Raw genomic sequence first — 20,666 nt, 5'->3', positions numbered from 1 at the left:
AGTTGCAGCAGTGTTAATTCCTGTCAGCGAAAACTTCTTCTTCTTCTTTCGGCTGCTCCCGTTAGGGGTCGCCACAGTGGATCATCTGCTTCCATATCGTCCTGTCTTCTGCGTCTTGTTCTCAACACCTACATGTCCTCTCTCACCTTCTCAACCTTCTCTTAGGCCTTCCTCTTTTCCCTCTTGCCTGGCAGCTCTATCCTTAGCATCCTTCTCCCAATATACCCAGCATCTCTCCTCTGCACATGTCCAAACCAACTCAATCTCTCCTCTCTGACTTGGTCTCCCAACCGTCCAAATTCAGCTGATGTCCTCTAATGTACTCATTTCTAATCCTATCCATCCTTGTCACACCAAATGCAAATCTTAGCATCTTTGACTCTGCTACCTCCAGCTCAAAATGAAATATTTTGTTAAGCAAAAAAAAAATAATAATTTCATTAACTAAAACTAAAATAAAATGAAAAATGTCAAAACTAAAACTAAACAAAAAGTGAGAAAATAGAAATCATAAGCGAAACTAGTTTATGTAATTTTAATTTTGATTTTCACTACACTAGTCTTTGTTCTTAATGTACATGAGAGCATGCAGCTCTCAGCAAACGTATTAAATATGTTTTTAAACTTTGAAGTCGTAAATGTGGTTAGAAATGAGCATTGATTCAGATAGATAGATAAATACTTTATTAATTATACTTTATTAATCCCCAAGGGGAAATTCACATTTTTTTTTTCTTCACGGCATGTGCAAGTATTACTCGAAGTTGACATCTGAATCTGTTGCTTTCATTGGTCATTTCATCCATCAGTCAGCTTTCCCTTCTAGAACTGAGAGTGAATACAAAAGTCCCATCTTTTGTCAATGACGTACGTACTCTGTGGATTTCATTGGCCATAATAGACCATCAGTCACAGATGTTCCATTTTCAACGAATGGCGGGCGACTTTCACTAAAATTCAATGAAAAGGCACATAAATTAAAATTGGGCCACATGTTACTTTGGATGATTCAGCAAATCATTTGAAAATTAGACCCATGAAGGATTTGTCAAGCTTGAATAGCCATACTTGCTCTTTGATTCAATCAGTATTTAAAAAATTATACACCAATGAAGGTAGAAATTTCAGCCATTCAACCTTTATTGGAACAGATATTGCTTGGTTAATGGTGGTTCCTTTGCAGTGACAGATTATACAGATGTGTATCGTGCAGTCAATGGAATAAAGTGAGCTGACGTTACACGTATATGTTTGCTTTTAATCAGGTTATTAGTGCTGATGTTTCAATGTGGGCGGTGCAGTGTCACAGTGTGAGTTCTTGTCACAATATCTTGATGAGCTGCACAATGTTATATGCTTCAGCAGTAGCAAATGGATGAACTGCAATAGTCTTAATATATTTAGAATGCTGCAGTATTGTAAAGTTTTTAACAGGAGATCTCAGTGTCCCGTGCTTGGGAGCTCATCAGCACTCTTAATTCTGAAGTACTCCATTCTGTTTATTTTAATAAAGGTAATGTACCAAATCTGCTCTATATTGAAATACATTCTCGGGATGAATATTTGTGCAGCTAACTTTATTTAAAATCGCCGTGCTTAACGTATAATAAAATATCTATCTATCTATCTATCTATCTATCTATCTATCTATCTATCTATCTATCTATCTATCTATCTATCTATCTATCTATATAGCTAGTAGTGGTAAAGCATTAGAACTAAACAGAGCAGCAAACGAATAGCCATTAAGTGGTTGATGTTGTCCGGCATTTTGCTGTGTAACCAATAACAAAATCCGCTCTTATCCTATTCATTGTTCCTTATCACTGTGTATGATTTTAACTATATTTATATTCCTACATGTAAGTGGTTAAAAATTGTGTTCTTTCTTCATGGCTTTCTTGTTTTCTCCTTCTTATTTCTTAATACAATTCAAAACTTTATCTTTTAAATATTTCTTAATGTTTGTAACCTGTGTTATTAATGTTATAAAGCTTCTTAGGCATTTGAAAGGTGCTATAAAAATAAACTTTGGATATTATTTAATAGCTAGATATCTAAAGTGCCTCGCAGTTAGGAGACCTGGGTTCGCTTCCCGTGTGAAGTTTGCATGTTCTCCCCGTGTCTGCATGGGTTTCCTACGGGTGCTCCAGTTTCCTCTCACAGTCCAAAGACATGCAGGTTAGGTGCATTGGCGATTCTAAATTGTCACTAGTGTGTGCTTGGTGTGTGTGTGTGCACGCCGTGCGGTGGGCTGGTGCCCTGCCCAGGGTTTGTTTCCTGCCTTGTGCCTTGTGTTGGCTGGGACTGGCTCCAGCAGACCCCCGTGACCCTGTAGTTAGGATATAGCCGGTTGGATAATGAATGGATGAATAGATAAATGCTGGGTTGCAGGGTGGTGCATTAGGCAGCAGTGTGGTGCCTTCCGATAGTCTGCATGTGGGTTTCTTACTTATGTTTCTTCCCACACCAAGCATTGAGGAGGAATCTGTAGGGAGGCAGGTGTCTGAAATTCTGATATTTCAGTTGAAAGGGAGCTATTAGAACTGTTCAAGTGAAGCTTTACTTTTACTATCAGTTCCAGTAACATCCATCCATCCATTATCTAACCTGCTATATCCTAACTACAGGGTCACGGGGGTCTGCAGGAGCCAATCCCAGCCAACACAGGGCGCAAGGCAGGAAACAAACCCAGGGCATGGTGCCAGCCCACCGCAGGGTACACACACACCCACACACAAAGCACACACACTAGGGACAATTTAGGATTGCCAATCCACCTAACCTGCATGTCTTTGAACTGTGGGAGGAAACCGGAGCACCCGGAGGACACCCATGCTGTAAAGTAATAATTAGTGATGAGTGAAACAGCCAAGCTTATTTTCAAACACTTTAATGAAATGTGATGCAATAACAAAACATTAAATTGTTGCAAAATCGCAAAACATTAAATTCACTAAAAATAGTCTTTTTTTTCCAGAATTGTGCAATGTAGGTAATCAGCAGCATTCCAGTAAAATATATTATATATTATGGCTTTTGTTCAAATGGCCACAGAAGACTGAAGTGTGTTTTTTTAGAAATGCAACATGTTGCACATTTTTCTGGTACAAAGAGACACCAAAACACACTGCTGTGTGCATTACTATGTTTTCTCAACTGGGAAAATGCACTAAACAGGAATTAGCTCATAAAAACACTCCTAGACAGGAACAAAACACTTTTATTCTCGTCTCAAAGGGTTTGAATTTCATGGATCACAAAACAGATGTTATACTCCAACTTTCATTGCACATTTAGTTTTGCCTGAATTGCAGATTCATTGCTAGAAAAAACACATGCACTAACATTTGGTATTATAAAATCAGTCAAATTCTTAAGTGAATTCATTATCCTATTAATACCCTGTACTCAAACAAAACATATGATTGTATCTTTCACGTCAATCTCCTTAACAGATTCAAACATACTTATAAATATTGTTACAAGATAAACATGTTATGCAGGAAATATGCTCACTTGGTGCACAACAAAGCCGTTTCAAAATCCATCAGCCTTCATCCTCTTTGTTTAACAAGTTAACTGTTTTCTTTAGTCATTTGTTGGACATTACAATTCTAGTTTTCGCCTCATTTCCACACCTTCCATTGTCTGTAATAAATGAATAGAAATAATAAAACTGCTCCATGCCCATTGTGTTGCTTCTCATATTTCCTCCTCTCATTTGCTGCTTTCTTGTGAGTTCATCCATTTTCACAATGGTCTTCAGTTCCTACATGTTGCTTGCTGTGCTTTGTAGATCTTCCTCATAACTGACCACCATCCTTTAGCTGTCCATGAGCTGGTATGTCACTGTTTTCATGTTCTTTATTCTTGGGGAATAGCCAAAGAACTGCTTCTGTGTGGGACACAGTCTTTATTTGGTGTGATCTACATACAGTGTTCCCGTGACTATTATGCATTTCACCCTACAGTGCCCTTGATATGCCTGTTAACTGATCTTCATATCAGAAGTATCATTTCTACCGGTCTATAAGCAACCTAGTAATAGCGGAGGAAAAAGTAAAACAGAATATGATGAATGTGCTTCACATACACTGACAACTGCTGCTTTACATTTAATTTTTTTCACTTCCTGTTGACATTCATCATTTAAAAAATGAAATGATTATGTTGAGGCTATATGATCTTTTTGAACTGAAGCCTTGGTCTAGAAGTACATGTCAAAGTATTTCTGTTTATCTGCTGAAGTTACAAAGCCCATTTGCTAAACATTCAGATGTGCATTCCATGGTGAAGAAGTCTATTCACATCTGTCCCCTTTGCTCTTTCCAAGATGAGCTTTGCTCAATGTGTGCTCCTAACTGGACTTGTGTTATTTTTATTTTTTTCAGAGATTATGAATGATGTCATCAAGAAAGTGAAGAAGAAGGGAGAATGGAAGGTGAGTTAAAGCATGAGTTAATGGTGAACATTAACATGAGGACAATGTGTATGTATATGATAAGCAAGTAAAGAATGAAGCAAGCACATCTGGAGAAGGAATGAATGAGTATGTGAAAGTGTGGGTGAAGGTGTAGGTGTGACACAGATTGAAGAATCAAGCCAATGAATACATGTGGATGAACATCTAAAGCAAATATAAGGAGCGAGTAATGAAGTGAATGAGTATATTTGTTAAAGGAGGAGTGTGAAAGGCAAAAATGTGAATGAATTCATGGGTGAGAGAAGGATGGCATAAACAAGTAAATATAGATGACTGAGAAAAAGACATGGGGAGCAATAGATGGATGTGTGAGGGCTAAGAGAATGGAGTGAGACACAGAAGGTACTGTTAGAAATTAAAGCTTCTTTCACTGATTGCAGGTTCTGGTGGTTGACCAGCTGAGTATGAGAATGCTGTCATCATGCTGCAAGATGACGGACATCATGACGGAAGGGATTACTAGTGAGATGGCTGTTCTTTTAAAGCCCCTGTTTTCCATGTTAAAATGCTTGCCTTCTTTGGTCTTGTCACTGCTGGCAGAAATGAATGGATTAGCTGGTGTCTAGTAGCTTATCACACTGACAAAAATAAAACACACGAAGCATCCTGTGTGCGATTAGTAGCAAAGCAGTAGTACACAGAGGGTGATATGTATGTAGAGTACATGCATAATTTGTTTGACCTGCTCTTGGGGGCCTGCATATATGAAAACCACCCACACTACATGTGAAGAACCTGCCCAAATGCTGGCCTATATGTAGTTTCTACAGACATAGTGACCCAGCAGTGTGACCTGCATATGGGGTACTTGTACATTTAGGGACCGTGTAGTGTGGCCTTATTGAGCATGTGGTGGGGCTATCATGTAAGCAATAGCATGTCTGTCCTTCACATGAATTGGTGAACCTACATTGTGGCCCATATCTGAAGTCTGTACACATTTTTTGACTGCATAGTCTGGTCACCATGTGTGGCAACTTCACAATTATTGAGATGGAAGTGTGTCCTGTGTATAGGGTACATACTCAACTGATGATCATGCAGTGTGGCTTGCTGATTGAGCACATGCACATACAGTAGAGTTTCTTTACATGTAGTGTACATATAGTGTAGCTTTCTTGTATGCACAATAACTGACCATGGAACATGCAGATGAAATACCTGCACACTTCCCAACCTGGGAGTGTGCCTTTCATGTGGAGGTTGTGCATATTTTGTGATTTTGCAGTCTGCAATTCACATGGACTTACCACATAATTGTTGATCCTGCAGTGTGGATCGTGCCTCAAGTGTGTGAATATTTCATGGCAGCGTAGTCTGATCATCATGACGGGCACCTGCACAGTTAATGACCATTAATAATGGGGTACCTACACAGTTAACAAACATACAGTGTACTGTACATTTTCAGTGTCAGACCCTGCAATACAACATGCAGCTAATGGCAATATAGTATGGCTTACATCAAGGGTTACTACACAGTGACCCTATGGTGCATTCATTTCATGGGATTCTTGTACATTTTGCTTGCATATTTTACCAATATAGCTAGCGAGCTTAAAATATGGTCTGTATATTGCATGCCTGTTTAGTCAGTGACAAATCAGTGTGCCCACTTATGATGTTTTTGGTGGATAGTCCTGCAGAATGTGACTCCTTGTTTGACTGTGGTTCACTTTGTAATTGGCAGTTGTTGAAGACATCAATAAACGGAGAGAGCCACTGCCCAGTCTGGAGGCCGTGTACTTAATCACTCCTTCTGAAAAGGTAAATAGAGATTTACTGTCTTAGGCTAAACTCTTCATTTTGTGCTTTCAAGCAGTTTGTACTTTTTATTCTCTATAGTACTTTCTAGCCCTAGGCTGTGTAGATTGTATACTTGATTCTGCTTTTCACCACATCTTAACCCCAGTTCCCTTGCCTTCTCTTTCTATCCTCTGCTTGCTTTCTTCTCACTTTTTTACTCTTTTGTTCAGTTCAACCCTGTTTTCATAGCACAACACAGGCCTACCAAAACAAGGAGTTTAAAATATGTGGTTCCAGGGATGTCACACCTCCATGCATGCATCTACAATGCTTACAACACTTGAGCCTGCTATGAGACACTAAAAGTCTCTGTCTCATGATTCTGGACTTGACTATTTTTTTTTCCTTGTGAATATGTTTTTCTCATGTTTGTAGGGTTATTATTTATTTTTTAAACAATTCATTTTTTTTGTTTTTTTAACTTCTTGTCACCACTATTTTGCTTTGCAGTGGCCATTTTGTGTTAGTGGTTTTAACAGAGATCAAATTAGGAAGTTACATGTGTCTTGTTAAATTTAGGTGCTTTCCCACCATAGGAACTTTGTTTTCCAGAACCAATGAGCTCCTGGACAATGTAGGCCCTGGGCCACTTGTAGTCCATGGCCACTTTTGTGTGTTGCATTCCCTGTATACAACAGGATCTGAAACATTTTGTAAAATATGTCACATGCACAGAAGAGTGATGCTGTCTAAAGTGTGTCGCTATTGGGAGTCACAGGGAACACCTGAGCCTTATTACTTTGAAGTGATCACAACTTCACAGGGGAGATTATTGCTGTGTTACAGTACAGCAGGAAGGCCACTATGTAGAAATGAGTAATGCACCATGATTGGGACTTCACGGGGGGCACCCTCAAATTATTGCTTTGAATTGATTGGGACTTCATGGGGAGATTTATTGCTTCGACTGCATGGCACGATGCACAATGGAGGTAGCTATAAAGGGTGATGAGGTGCGAAGTCCAGTGCTCCATTTTCACAGATAACCCTTCAAAGTCGAAACTACTAACAGATTTGTAAGAGGTCCCAGTGCTTGTGGTCAAGCAATTAACACAATTCATTGCCCGAACCCCACCCACAATAGTTCTTGTATGGACGAGAAGTATATACCCTGGAATAGGAGCTAAAAGAAGTATCAGGAATTACTTACCAGAAACTACAAATTTCCCAAGTTCTTGCAATGGGAATGCTACAAATGTTTCTGAAATGTCCCTGGCTTTTTAAAAAGCTTCCTCTGCTTGGAAAGCATCTTATGTGACAGTTAAAAGATTAGTATAATTAAATTATCTGAGCTACAAGTTTGTTTCCATTATTTCCTTAGTTGACTTCATGGCTCCAGACTTATTGTTTTTGTCTTTTAAATACAGTTCATGGTATAAATTGGTCTGGAGTCTATCCCAGCTAACTAGTACAGGCCAGGAACAAACCCTAGAATGGGGCCCAGTCCATCACATTTTCATTTCACCTAACCTGCATGTGTTTGGACAGTGGAAGGAAACTGGAGCACCCATACATAATACAAACTTGGGGAGAGTATGCACACTACACACAGGTACGACTTGGGACATGAACCCAGATCTCCTTACTGCGAGACAGCAATGCAACAACTGCACCACTCTGCTGCCCCTAGGCAAAAATTGAAGTGCAAAAGTAAAGTATGTAACAAATTAAAAATAGCTTGGCTTAATGTTAGAAGTATAAAAGATAAAACAAATGAGTTGAAGTTGTGTGTAACTGAGCATAATTATGATATTACAGCAATAACAGAAACCTGGCTAAATAACAAAGATGGGGATGAGTATAATATCGATGGTTACACATATTTCAGTAAGGATAAGACAGAAAAGAAAAGGAGAGGGTTTGCTGCCTATGTTAAACAGAATTAAATGCATGTCTCCTTCAGTTGGACAAGGAGCCACATCTTAGTGAGGATGTCTGGATTCATCTGGAAAGCACTAGGAAAAGAAGTCTTATTTTAAGAGAGTGCTATAGACACTCAATGCACAACTATGAAATTAACATTGGTAGGGTAAATTTTGAGCAGAAATGGTAATGTCTAAAAAAGATAAACTGAGGTAAACATTTAAGTTTAGAAACAGTAAAAGAGCAGTGGAACAGATTTAAAATGTTTTACTATAATGCAGGACTGGTACATCCCAAACTTTGTAATAAATAGAAAATTGAAAAAAGGCTCTGTAGTGGGTTTAGTAAGGAGTTAAAAAATGGTTGTAAAGGAAAAAAACAGCTGTATATGGTGTCTTAGACTGATAACTCCAATGCAAATTCTATGGCATATGAAAGCATGAGGGCAATAATCAAGAAGGATATTAGGGAATCTAAAAAGCAGATAAGGCCAAAGATGACACAAATACATTCAGTATTTTAGAAGTAAAAGAAAAGTAAAGGAGGAAGTGAAGTGTATCAGGAATTGTTAAAGGGGAATTAAAAAATGCAGTAGATTACCTCCAAGGTGGTACTGAGTGACTTGTAAATTATAAAGTGGTAAGTACTGCTTAGATTAAATAGTCTGAAATCAAATAAATCACTAGAACCAGATAATATTTATCCTAGAGTGCTTAAGGAGGTTAGTGAGCACATATTTTTAGGAATTCAATATGCACAGGGAAAATTCTGATGGGCTGGAAAATGGCAAATATTATCCCGTAATATAAAAAGGTTGATTGGGCTGCTCCAAACAACTATAGGCCAGTAAGCGTAACATGGGTATCATGGGTAAATTAATAGAAGGAACTAATAAGGAAGAGACTGAGAAACACATCAAAAGAACAGGAGTTTTACAGTCAGCAAGGGTTTAGAAGAAGGAGGTCATGTTTTACTAACATGCTGGAATTCAATGAGGAGGCAACAAAAGGGTACGATCAGAGTGGAGCATATGATAGCATTTGATAAGGTACCACATGAGAGGTTGAGCATCGAGCCGAATGAAGTGGAAGTTCAAGATGTAGTTTGTAGATGGGAATGGAATTGGCTAAAACACAGGAAGCAGAGAGCTATGGTGCTAGGAACCTTCTGAGAATTTCAGTGATGTTAAGACCTCAGGGGTCAGTGCTAATATATATAAATGATTTAGATAGTAATTTAAATAATAAGCTGGTTAAGTTTTTAGAAGGTACCAAGCTAGATGATGGGAAGATAATCTAGAATCCAGTAAATCATTACAGAGGGACCTGGACAGAATACAGGCTTAGACAGATTTGTGACAGAAGAAATTTTATATAAGTAAATATAAAATATTATACGTAGGAAGTAAAAATCTTAGGTTTGAACACATAATGGGAAGTCTGAAAATTGAGAAGAATTCAGGAGTCTTAATGGACTTGACACTGTCAAGTGCCAGACAGTATTCAGAAGCCATTAAGAAGGCTAACAGAAAGTTGGGTTGTATAGCAGGACGTGTGGAGTACACACATGTCCAGTGGGGGTTATGGCCGGGCATTATGCAATGGTGAGACCTCATCTGGAGGACTGTTTGCAGTTTTGGTCTCCAGGCTACAAAAAGGACATAGCAGTGCTAGAAAATTCAGGAGAAGAGTCACTAGGCTGATTCCAGGGCTACAGGTGAGGAATTATGAAGAAAGATTAAAAGAGCTGAGCCTCATCAGTTTAAGCAAAAAGAGATTAAGAGGTGACATGATAGAATTTTGAAGGGAATTAATACAGTGAATCAAGACTGTTACTTTATAATAAGTTCAATAAGAACATGAGGCACAGTTGGAAACTTGTTTAGGGTAAATTTCACACAAACATTGGAAAGTTTTTTTTTCACACAGAGAATCATAGACACATGGAATAAATTACCAAATAGTTTAGTAGACAGTAAGGCCTTCAAAACTAGACTTGATGTTATTTTGGAAGAATAAAGTGGGCTGAATGGCCTATTCTTGTCTACATTTTTGTAATGTTCTAAAATACTGTATACTGTAGCAATAAATAGCCCAGGCTACTTTCTAGCCAGCTATCCTTGAATTGTCATGGGTTTCCTTAGGGACTCTGATTTCCTCCCACTCTCTAAAGATAGGTCACACTTTCATAGTGCTCTGTTGGTGGTAGGTGAGAGACTAATAAAATGTAAATAAGAGTAAAACAACAATAAACTACAAAGAGATAAACACAACTTCATACAAATCTGACACTTAATAAATAAATACTCCTGCACACATATGTCTTTTGCTTTTTTTGCTGTGCAATACAGTCTTCTCTTGTACTGTACAGGCTGGACATACCAGGTGATCCATTCAGCCATCTGTTCTAGTTGGCTCAGAGAAGAAGTGGGAGGTGTCTTAATATTTGATGAATTTTAGCAGCTCTCTCCCTCCACTTCTTAAATTCTGCCTTATCTGTGTTTAGCTCTCCCACCTGCTAGAGTGGAGGGAACACATAGCAGTCCTGCTTTCTGTTTGACCCCATTGGCCTTCCTCTTGACGTCTCCTTTGAAAACTTTTTTCACTGAACTCCTTTGAACGTCAAATAGTTTTTGACCATCTCAGATATGTAGGTGTTGTTTTGAGAATGCCTTGATATTTGACCTTTTTTCACTTTTTATTACCATGTGGTAATGGTACAGTGGTAGCATTGTTGCCTTGAAGTAAGATGATCAGTGTTCTCATCTTGGATCCTTCTTGGATCCATATGACTTTCCTCTGGGTGCTCCAGTTTTCTCCCACATTCCAAAGACATGTTGGTTAGGTGGATTGGCAACGCTAAATTGGGTATAGTGTTTGTGTGAGACTGGTGCCCGGCACCAGCCCCCCCACAACCCCACTCAGAATTAAGTAATATAATAATAATAAATAATATGGTATGGTATTACGTGGCTTCTCGTATCACCTTTATCCATATACTTGACTGTCTCCATTCTAACTTTCCTCTTTTCTTATTTTTCTGATCTTAAAACTCAAAATGCTCTCTGTTTTCTCTCCACAGTCAGTACAAACATTGGTTGGTGATTTTAAGGATCCCCCCTCTTCAAAGTATAGGGGAGCACACGTCTTCTTCACAGACTGTAAGTATGATGAAAAATCTCACAGCAAGGACCATTACTGCCCTATCACAAATAACACAAAGCCCTGCTCCTTTACTGTTGAATCAATGAGACATGTGTGCAACCAACGACTAACTGCTTCTTTTGAATTAGACCTTTTGTGCCATGAGCCCTCTCTTTGTGAATTGTCTATTAAGAGGGAAGTTGTTCGTTAGTATTTAAAATTTTGCATATATTTACTGAGGGTGGCTTGCACTCACTTTTCCTTAAATAAATTTTCCTCAATGGGGGCAAATACCCCCTCTAGTACAATGATTCAAAATTTTTTTGAGTCATGGCCCGCTTTAACAATCTGATGAAAGCTATGGACCCCCTTCCCCAGAAATATTCACATAAACACAACTTTGCATGCAATGAATATAATGTACTTTATTTATCGAGATTTGATTGTCTTGTAAATATATGACATAGACATATATTATTAAAATTTAAAGTAAACACTCCTTTTTATGCAGAAAGAAATGGCCACTCATTATAATTATGAAATACGATCCTCTTGTGCAAATTAAAACAGATCTACTACTACTACGTTTTCTATTACCATCACTACTACTACTACTACATCTACTCTAAATCAACAGTATATAGTGAATATAAATGTTCATTTTTATCTGACCCTCACAGACACCACAAAACCTATTCATGGACCCCCTCGGGGTCCACGGACCTCAGGTTAAGAACCCCTACTCTAGTACATCTCTTACAAAACACACCATAGTGAGGACAGTCATTTTCAAGTTGTTCTGTGATTTTATACTCCCTTATGAGTTTTTATAAGGCCACTCACCCCCTGCAGTTATTAGTGCACATAGTTGTTCTCAATTTTTAAATTAATGGTGAGTATTTCCTCCTACTGAGTCTATCCCCAAGTGTGTTTTATGCACTGGATTTACCCCTGTGAGTACAGCAGCTCCTTTTTTTCTCTTACTAAAATACCCAAGTGATTTTGTAAAGATTACTTGCCCCACATCTGCTTCGTATGAGGATACTCCAGTGAGAACAGTTACCTTTTCTTACAAAATGTGCAAAACTGAAGGCAGTTGTGTCAAAACTTTTCTCCAAAAAATTGTTTGATTTATGCATTTGCCTAGTCTGTACTGCTGCTGTAAATTATATCCTTTGGAGGAGGAGCTGTCTCATTTCTCCTGTCAATAAACATACCCAATATAGAAATTCCTACTTTTATAAGATATATGTCCTTAAGGTTAATTGTCTCACAGAATATTTCATTTTCCAAGGACTCGTCTGCAGCTGCATGATACATGTAAATGAACAGATTTATGGAGGTTTTCCTTTGTCTTTTCACAGCCTGTCCAGACCCCCTGTTCAATGAGGTGGTTAAATCTCGAGCTTCCAAGATGATCAAAACCCTAACTGAAATCAACATTGCTTTCCTCCCATACGAGTCTCAGGTGGGTGCCATGGGAGCACTGGAATTGTCCAGAGTGCTGAAGAGAATCAATCAGTCAAACTCAGTGAGGGAAGCCCCTTCCTCCAAGACACTGGGGTTATTGAGGTCACAACAGGGTCAAATCAAAGGTCTGCATGTTCAAGACAGGAGTGTCTCCCTGGGGAGGTATTCATGTGGATGAGCATGCAAGCAATGATCAGCCATTTGCTACTCTTCTTCTTTGGCTGGAGTGCATGCCATGCAGCAAATACCTGGTTTCAAACTGCCAGGCCTTGGACTAGTACTATTATGGTGACCCAGCTTCTGTCACAAATGATTAATGCCACAGATTCAGTTCTGCAGTTTAGCTGACTAAAAATCCCTCCCAGATGACCCACTCTGCCCTTCATTGATCGCTTGATAAATGCAAATCCTGAGCCAATCAGGAAGCACACTCTGCTATCAGAATGGAGGGAGTCCATCTGTCACAGCTGGCTCAGTGGCCATCACATGACTACAGACAGATGGGAAAATGGAGGAGGGGAGAAAAATGTAGAATTAAAAGGAGTGTAGCTGGTGGTTTCTGTTCATGCAGAGGTTATTCTGAAAGTAGGAGTATTTCATATATTGTATGAAATGTAGGATACATTAGGAATGCTCTGAAAGAGCTTGCAATAGGCTACAATAGGAGCAACCCAGAAATAGTACAGGTGAGGTAAAATATGAATGTCCAATAATATCGGCAACCAGTAGATTGTAGTAATAGATTTGGGCAGACAAAACAAGGGGTGTCTTATAATTTGAAAGGATGCAAAAATAGCAGCACAATATACTCTAAGATGTAAAGACAGGAGTAAGTATAAAATAATGCATCCAATCCAAATTTTAGGAAGTCTAAGTCAGATGGATACCAAATTAGTTTACAGGAAAACTTACAGGGCATCTGAATCATAGACAGACTAAAATAAGGGTCTTATATACAGTATGAGCTGCAGACATAGAAAAATCAGGTTTTTGCAAATAAGCTGCAGACTTAAACTGCAGAGGGGGTGGTAATTTCTGATGCACAAAGTCAAAAGGCCTGCATAAGATAATAAAATGTGCAGCATATGTCCAGTGTCCACAACCGGACTGGAATGTCCAATGACAAAAGGCAACAAAAAACACAAAAAAGAGAGATATAAGGCCTAGAATGACAGATGATAAAAGACAACAAGAAGAACATAAAAAGAGGGATGTAAGTTACATCTATTGAACAGAGGTTCATAAATGCATGATGCGATCAAAACAAATGGATTTACCATTGCACCATTAGGCCTGTTTTAATAAACAGCCATTATGCTATACTAGTCTTAGATGAGCTGCAAGACAGTTAATATACAGTCATCATAAATGATCTATGAGCACACTAATATATTTGACCTATAGTTAAAGTATAAAGTAAAGATGCCCAGTTTTGAAGCACAGCATGTCAAGCAAATATTTCAAGGCAGTTCTGTAATAATTGAATTTGGACAATACTAAAATAGGGCAACCCCAGTAAATGAATTTGGAATATCTCAGTAAGATTGCTTTTTGGAGATTTTTTTTTTCTTAATGTAATCCATTTAATATAATCTGCAGGTCTATTCCCTGGACAACTCTGATGCATTCCAGAGCTTCTATAGCCCACATAAGACTCAGCTAAAGAACCCCGTGATGGAGCGTCTAGCAGAACAAATTGCAACTCTCTGTGCCACCTTGAAGGAGTATCCAGCAGTGCGATACCGAGGGTGAGGAGATAGAAATATCCTCTCTAAGAAACTAGGCTGCTTTTTAACCTGTCTGACTTTTGTTCCTCTGTTTATTCCTCCTCCTTAAGAGAGTACAAAGATAATGCCACTCTGGCTCAGTTGGTTCAAGACAAGTTGGACGCCTACAAGGCTGATGACCCAACCATGGGAGAAGTGAGTTAAAGGTTGATGTTGGCGAGGGTTGGTGAAGTTAGAGTATCTGTGTCATCTTTGAACTCTCTACTGAAATGTCCAGGGATACCAAGTAGGTGGCATCACTTTGAGCTATTAGTAAAAGTTCTCTTTACTTCTGTTTCTCTGCAGGGACCAGATAAAGCCCGTTCTCAGCTGCTGATTCTGGACCGTGCCTTTGATCCAGTGTCACCAGTCCTTCATGAACTCACCTTCCAGGCCATGAGCTATGACCTGCTTCCTATTGAGAATGATGTCTACAAGTAAGAAGAGCCTCTTCATCCATCTCCAATTATTATACACATGTTGCCTTGGTGTCCACTCTAAATGGACAGTAGATAGGTCTGGAGCAGTTATCTACTGTATATTTCTGCACACACTGTTGATTGGCACATCTGTTTGTGTCCTAATGGCCAAGATAGAATGCTTTCCAACCCACCTTCTCTTCCATGAATGTGAAGGATAATGGAGCCTCATTAATAAACAGCTACCAAAGTCCTATCATGTGGACTCACCACACTCATTTCCAAGTTTCATTTCCTTTTTATGTGGATAGGTATGAGACAAGTGGTATGGGGGACTCAAGAATGAAGGAAGTGCTATTGGATGAGGATGATGATCTCTGGATGGCCCTGCGACACAAGCACATTGCTGAAGTCTCCCAGTGAGTAATGCAGAATAGACTTTTGCTATAATTTACATGGATGAAATAGGTGAGGAGGATGTTTTTCTACTTAACGAATTACCTTGTAGTCTTCATGTTTACAAATACCAAGTGTTCATCTTTCAATACTGACTATTCTCTGAGCTAGGTAGAAGAGTCATCTGCCAGAATGTCCAGTTGATGCAACCCAGTTACTGTGTCGGACAAAGAAGGCTTCTGCTAGGGGTTTGAAATGTTTCAAATCAACTAAAACAAATTGAACTATCACACGTTGAGAGAATAGATGCCAAAGTGGTTCTGTTAATACTGACCAGTTATTAACCAAAGGAAAGAAAAACTCAGCTGAGCCATACTGTCCAGCCATTACTATATATAAGAGACCCTTATTAGATTGGCCAGTCAATACTGACCAGTCATTTGAACAGATTGTTTTTTAGAGGCTTTTGCCAAGATTTTCAGGTAATACTAGTTCAGAGAAATGCCTCTAACTAGGCTACCTATCATGAAGGCCCTCTTAAAATATCTGCTCAGTTCCGATGAGTTACAGGTTGAGACAGGAAAGGCCAACTCAAATTACCTGCCACTCATTGAGACAAGAGGGGCTGCTGTTTGGATATCAACTCCATTTTTTCCTGTCACTAGCTCAGAAAGAAGAGCACCTCTTCATCTTTCTAGTGTTGTGTCATTGAGTGATGCAGTCTACTGCTGTGTTGACTAGTTAGTGCTGATGAGGAATTTGGTGAAGTTGAAGAGGCTTCTATTGACTTTGAGACTCAATATAGACTGGTGTCGCCAAAGTAAGTTTTAAGACTGCCAATTGTCAGTTTGACACATTGACCTTGTTTTGTCTTTTTCTTTTTAGGGAAGTCACCCGCTCTTTGAAAGAATTCTCTGCCAGTAAGAGGATGCAGACAGGAGAGAAGGTGAGTGGAGGGCTGGCAGCTCTGCTCATTTCTCTGCTGGACAAAGCTCTTGCTCCTTCTTAAACAATTGTCTTTTGTCCTTCTAGACCACCATGAGAGATTTGTCTCAGATGCTGAAGAAGATGCCTCAATACCAGAAGGAGCTGAGTAAGGTGAGAGAGTATCTGTTGCTGGTGGTAAATAAAGACATTTTGCCAAGGCAAAGCTCAAGTTCTCTTGTATAAAGGAAGAGTGCTAGATAAGCAGGAAATAAGTATGATAACAAAAAAAAATAAGACAGTGACTTGGACTGCTTGCCTTTTTTAGTACTCAACTCATTTGCACCTGGCTGAAGACTGCATGAAGCACTACCAAGGTACTGTGGACAAGCTCTGCCGTGTCGAACAGGCAAGTCCAGATTTAATCTTCTTTAACCTTAGAAAAATGTCAACTCATTTTATCAGATGTATCAACCCAAGTCATTATGAGGTCAGATTTACACACGTGAGTCCTTAAATAATCATTTCATTTTACCCGAGTCCAAAAGAGCTGTTTCCTGAAAAGTAACATATTCACTTGGTTATTTAAAAGCTTATGTGTTCCTTATTATGGGCCTTAGACAGTCAAGTTTACTGACCGGAGCTGAGTGCAGTTTATATTCTCTCCTCTGTCTCCTCACTTATGGATCCATTTGGAGGCTGAGTCTGTGTGACTAAAGTCTCAGGTTTACCCATCTGACCTCTCAGTAAATTTTCCTTTCCCTCCTAAACACCTAAGAGATTAGGGATTCTTATGTGATGCTCCCAGAGATCAGTTCACTTTACCCAAATCTAGAGTATATTATCAGTACTCATTTTAGTTTTTTCATTATGAACCACCAATCACAGTTTTTCCACTAATAATAAAGGTGCTGTTTTCTTTCACAGGACCTGGCAATGGGCACAGATGCGGAGGGTGAGAAGATCAAAGATCCCATGAGGGCCATCGTCCCCATTCTCTTGGATGCCAATGTTTCTACTTATGACAAGATCCGCATTATCCTTCTGTACATCTTTTTAAAGAATGGTATGTCAGTGGAGCACGGAGTTAGGGTCCTTGGAGGCAAGTAGAAGGGTGCTTCAATGCCGAACAGTGGAGATTTGTTTCACTCCAAACTGCCTGGTATTTCATTGGAACTGGGCCCTCCATGTGATAGTCCTTTGAGTTAGCTAACTTCCTCTACATTGTCTCTGTTATATATTCCTAGTTATGGCATTTTGCCTTCTTTCCTTAACAGAATGAACATAGTATGTGCATAATTTACAGCAAGAGATAAAAAAAAATATTTGAACGGTCAGAAGAAAAACCCCCAAAAAATTGATAGTGAAGCTAAAACAAACACCAATCAATGTTTTGAGCACTACTGTAGAAAAAAGACGATAATGGAAAATTTAAGAACCCTCAGTGATGGAAAAGGAAAAATCTTTGAAGATGAGATAGTAATACTAAACAAACTGAACAAACATTTCATAAGTAAAAACAAGATCAGAGTTCATAGATTTTAAAATACAGTCAAGATGTACAAAAAGCTTGCAATGTGTTGATGACTAATAAAATTCTGGACCTGATGGGATTTTACCAGTTGTATTAAAAGAAATGGAGGATGTTATCTATAAGCCTTTATTAGGCATATTTCAGCAGTCACTGTGAAGTACTGGAGGACTAAAAACTTGCAAATGTGACTCCAGTCTTCAAGAACAAAAAGGATCTTTGTTATTACAGACCAATTAGTCTTACTTCTCTGCCATGCAAAATTATAGAAACTATAGTAAAAAATAAAGTAGAAAACTGTCTCTATGCATGGGTTTATGAGAGGAAGATCTTGCCAAACCAATGTTTTACATACAATGTAATTTACTTAGGCTCTCAAATTCTTTGATGCAGTCCCACATTGACGATAAATTCCAAAACTAGAAACTGTAGGCCTCAGATGTAACCTACAAAACTGAATCTCAGGTTAGTTAACCAGCAGTAAACAAAAAATACAGATAAGAGGAGAATGCTTCATGTGAAGTGAGGTCGTCAGTGGAGTCTCTAATGGGTCTGTCCTTGGATAGTTAACTTTTCTGATTTACATTAATTCCATTGATTCCAGTATAATTAGTAAACTTGTGAAATTTGCAGATGACACTAAATATTAGAGCAATTTTAGACAATGGCATTGGCAAAAACAATTCAGTAAGACTTGGACAACCTTCAGAAATGGGTGAACACTTGGAAAACACAGTTTCATGCAGAAAAGTGCAAAGTGCTACATGTGGGTTAAAGGAACATCAATTATAAATACAAGATGAGAGACTATCTCCTACATGAAAAATAATTTAGAGGTTGACACAACATTTTCGTGAACTAAGCAATGTGCAGAATCAAATAAAATGAACAGCTATTTAGTTAAAACTGTTGAATATAAATATGCTCAGACTATATAATGCACTAGTGAGACAGCATATTGGAGTACTGTGTGCAATTTTGGGCACTATGTTACAAGAAAGACATAGCAACACTTAGAATTCTGCAGAGGAGAGCAACCAAGTGCAAGGGTTAAGGACATGCCATACTCTGACAGACTCAGAGAATTAATTAAACCAGTTTAGTCTAAAGTAGATTAGACTGCATGAGAACTAAACCAGGTCTTCAATATACAAAAAAGGAATTGACAAAATAGATCCAGCAGAATTCTTTCAACTTAAAAGTGAATAATGTACTCAAAAAGATACCAGTAAAAATTAATAGGAAATGCATTTAAGACTGAAGCTAGAAATCACCCCTTTGTGCAAAGAGATGTGGGAATCTGGAGCAAACTACAGAGCCATGTAGTTGAAACAGGAACCTTGACAACCTTTAAGAAGTATCTGGATCAGATATGGAACAGTTTAGTTACTGTACTAGTCAAACAAGCAAGCAAATAGACTGAATGATCTTGTCTCTTTTTTCAAATGTATGTTATTATGTTTATAGTAGTCCTTGTCAGTTAAATCAGGCTTGTCCACTGTCAACAACCAGGCAACCCCAGGTCTACTCACTTAGTTGTGTCTCTCTCTTTGTATTGCAGGAATTACAGAGGAGAATCTGAACAAACTTATTCAGCATGCCCAGATCCCACCAGAGGATAGTGAGATTATCACCAACATGGCACACTTGGGAGTGCCCATCATCACTGATGTGAGTGCAGACTTTAGCCAGACAGGCTTTTTATCTGATGCTTGCTACTGCTGACTCCATGCTGCTGTCTGCTTGATACTTATTCATGTATCTCTCTTTCTCCTGTCCTATTAGTCTACACTGCGTCGCCGTAGCAAGCCAGAGCGCAAGGAACGTATCAGTGAGCAGACATACCAGCTCTCCAGATGGACGCCCCTAATCAAGGACATCATGGAGGTCAGACATTTTGCACAATGTACTACATAGTATGCATTGACAGATGGTCAATCAGTTCCAAGGAGTGGCAGAAGATAAAGTTAGAAAGACTGAGCAGTCAGCAGTGGGTTGTATTGCTCTGTCTGCTTTTACAGTACAACTGAATCGAAAGCTAAAAGAGCTGAATGAGATCTCATTTATAACACTCTTCTGGTCACACCTACCTGCCTGCCCTGGATTATAAGTAGAATTCACTTTTACTCATTTGATTGTGATATCATAACAAACTGAAGTGTATTTGTTTGGAATTTTTATCAATATCAACATCAAATACACAAACTATAATATCAAATTTAAAAACAAATGCTTTATATTCATCATCAAACCAACTTTTTACAACTTGAAGTGGCTGAGCTTTACTTGTCAATGTTAGGCTTAAGGCAGGAAATAACCTTGTACAGGCACCACTTGATTACACAGCACACTCACTCATGTTGTCACGCTTAATTATGCAAGGCCTATCAATTGAAACTGAATGCTTTTGGAATGTGGAAGGAAATCTGGAATCCCTCAATAAAACCTACACACTATATATATATATATATATATATATATACTGTACATACATGTCCGCTGTCTCTGTCTGGGCCAGTCTCCACTATATATATATATATATATATATATATATATATATATATATATATATATATATATATATATATATATATATATATATATATATATATATATATATATATAGTGGAGACTGGCCCAGACACAGACAGGCGGACACGTTCAACTCACCCAACACTCGTTTATTAATTACTAGCAAAATACCCGCTTCGCAGCGGAGAAGTAGTGTGTTAAAGAAGCAATGAAAAGAAAAGGAAACATTTTGAAAATAATGTAACATGATTGTCAATGTAATTGTTTTGTCATTGTTGTGAGTGATGAGTGTTGCTGTCATATATATATATATATATATATATTTACACA

At 38.4% G+C, this 20,666-nt stretch overlaps 1 protein-coding gene across 2 annotated transcripts in view; it reads left to right on the top strand.

Moving 5' to 3' along the window:
- The first annotated feature begins 4,398 nt into the window (after positions 1-4,398).
- stxbp1a (syntaxin binding protein 1a) overlaps positions 4,399-20,666 on the top strand; it is a 39,330-nt gene continuing 23,062 nt past the window's right edge. For both annotated transcript variants that reach the window (XM_039763880.1, XM_039763879.1), the window contains exons 1-15: positions 4,399-4,444; positions 4,867-4,948; positions 6,177-6,253; positions 11,237-11,315; positions 12,663-12,766; positions 14,368-14,516; positions 14,606-14,690; positions 14,841-14,971; positions 15,265-15,372; positions 16,235-16,295; positions 16,382-16,447; positions 16,602-16,682; positions 17,201-17,339; positions 19,366-19,475; positions 19,590-19,691. In XM_039763880.1, coding sequence (XP_039619814.1) covers positions 4,400-4,444; positions 4,867-4,948; positions 6,177-6,253; positions 11,237-11,315; positions 12,663-12,766; positions 14,368-14,516; positions 14,606-14,690; positions 14,841-14,971; positions 15,265-15,372; positions 16,235-16,295; positions 16,382-16,447; positions 16,602-16,682; positions 17,201-17,339; positions 19,366-19,475; positions 19,590-19,691 — 1,419 coding nt within the window. In that variant the 5' untranslated portion in view covers position 4,399. The remainder of the gene's footprint in view (positions 4,445-4,866; positions 4,949-6,176; positions 6,254-11,236; positions 11,316-12,662; positions 12,767-14,367; positions 14,517-14,605; positions 14,691-14,840; positions 14,972-15,264; positions 15,373-16,234; positions 16,296-16,381; positions 16,448-16,601; positions 16,683-17,200; positions 17,340-19,365; positions 19,476-19,589; positions 19,692-20,666) is intronic.

This window comes from Polypterus senegalus, chromosome 9 (assembly GCF_016835505.1).
Source record: "Polypterus senegalus isolate Bchr_013 chromosome 9, ASM1683550v1, whole genome shotgun sequence".
NCBI lineage: Eukaryota > Metazoa > Chordata > Cladistia > Polypteriformes > Polypteridae > Polypterus > Polypterus senegalus.
Note: the sequence above shows the minus strand (reverse complement) of the source record. Positions and strands in the feature narration are given on the sequence as shown.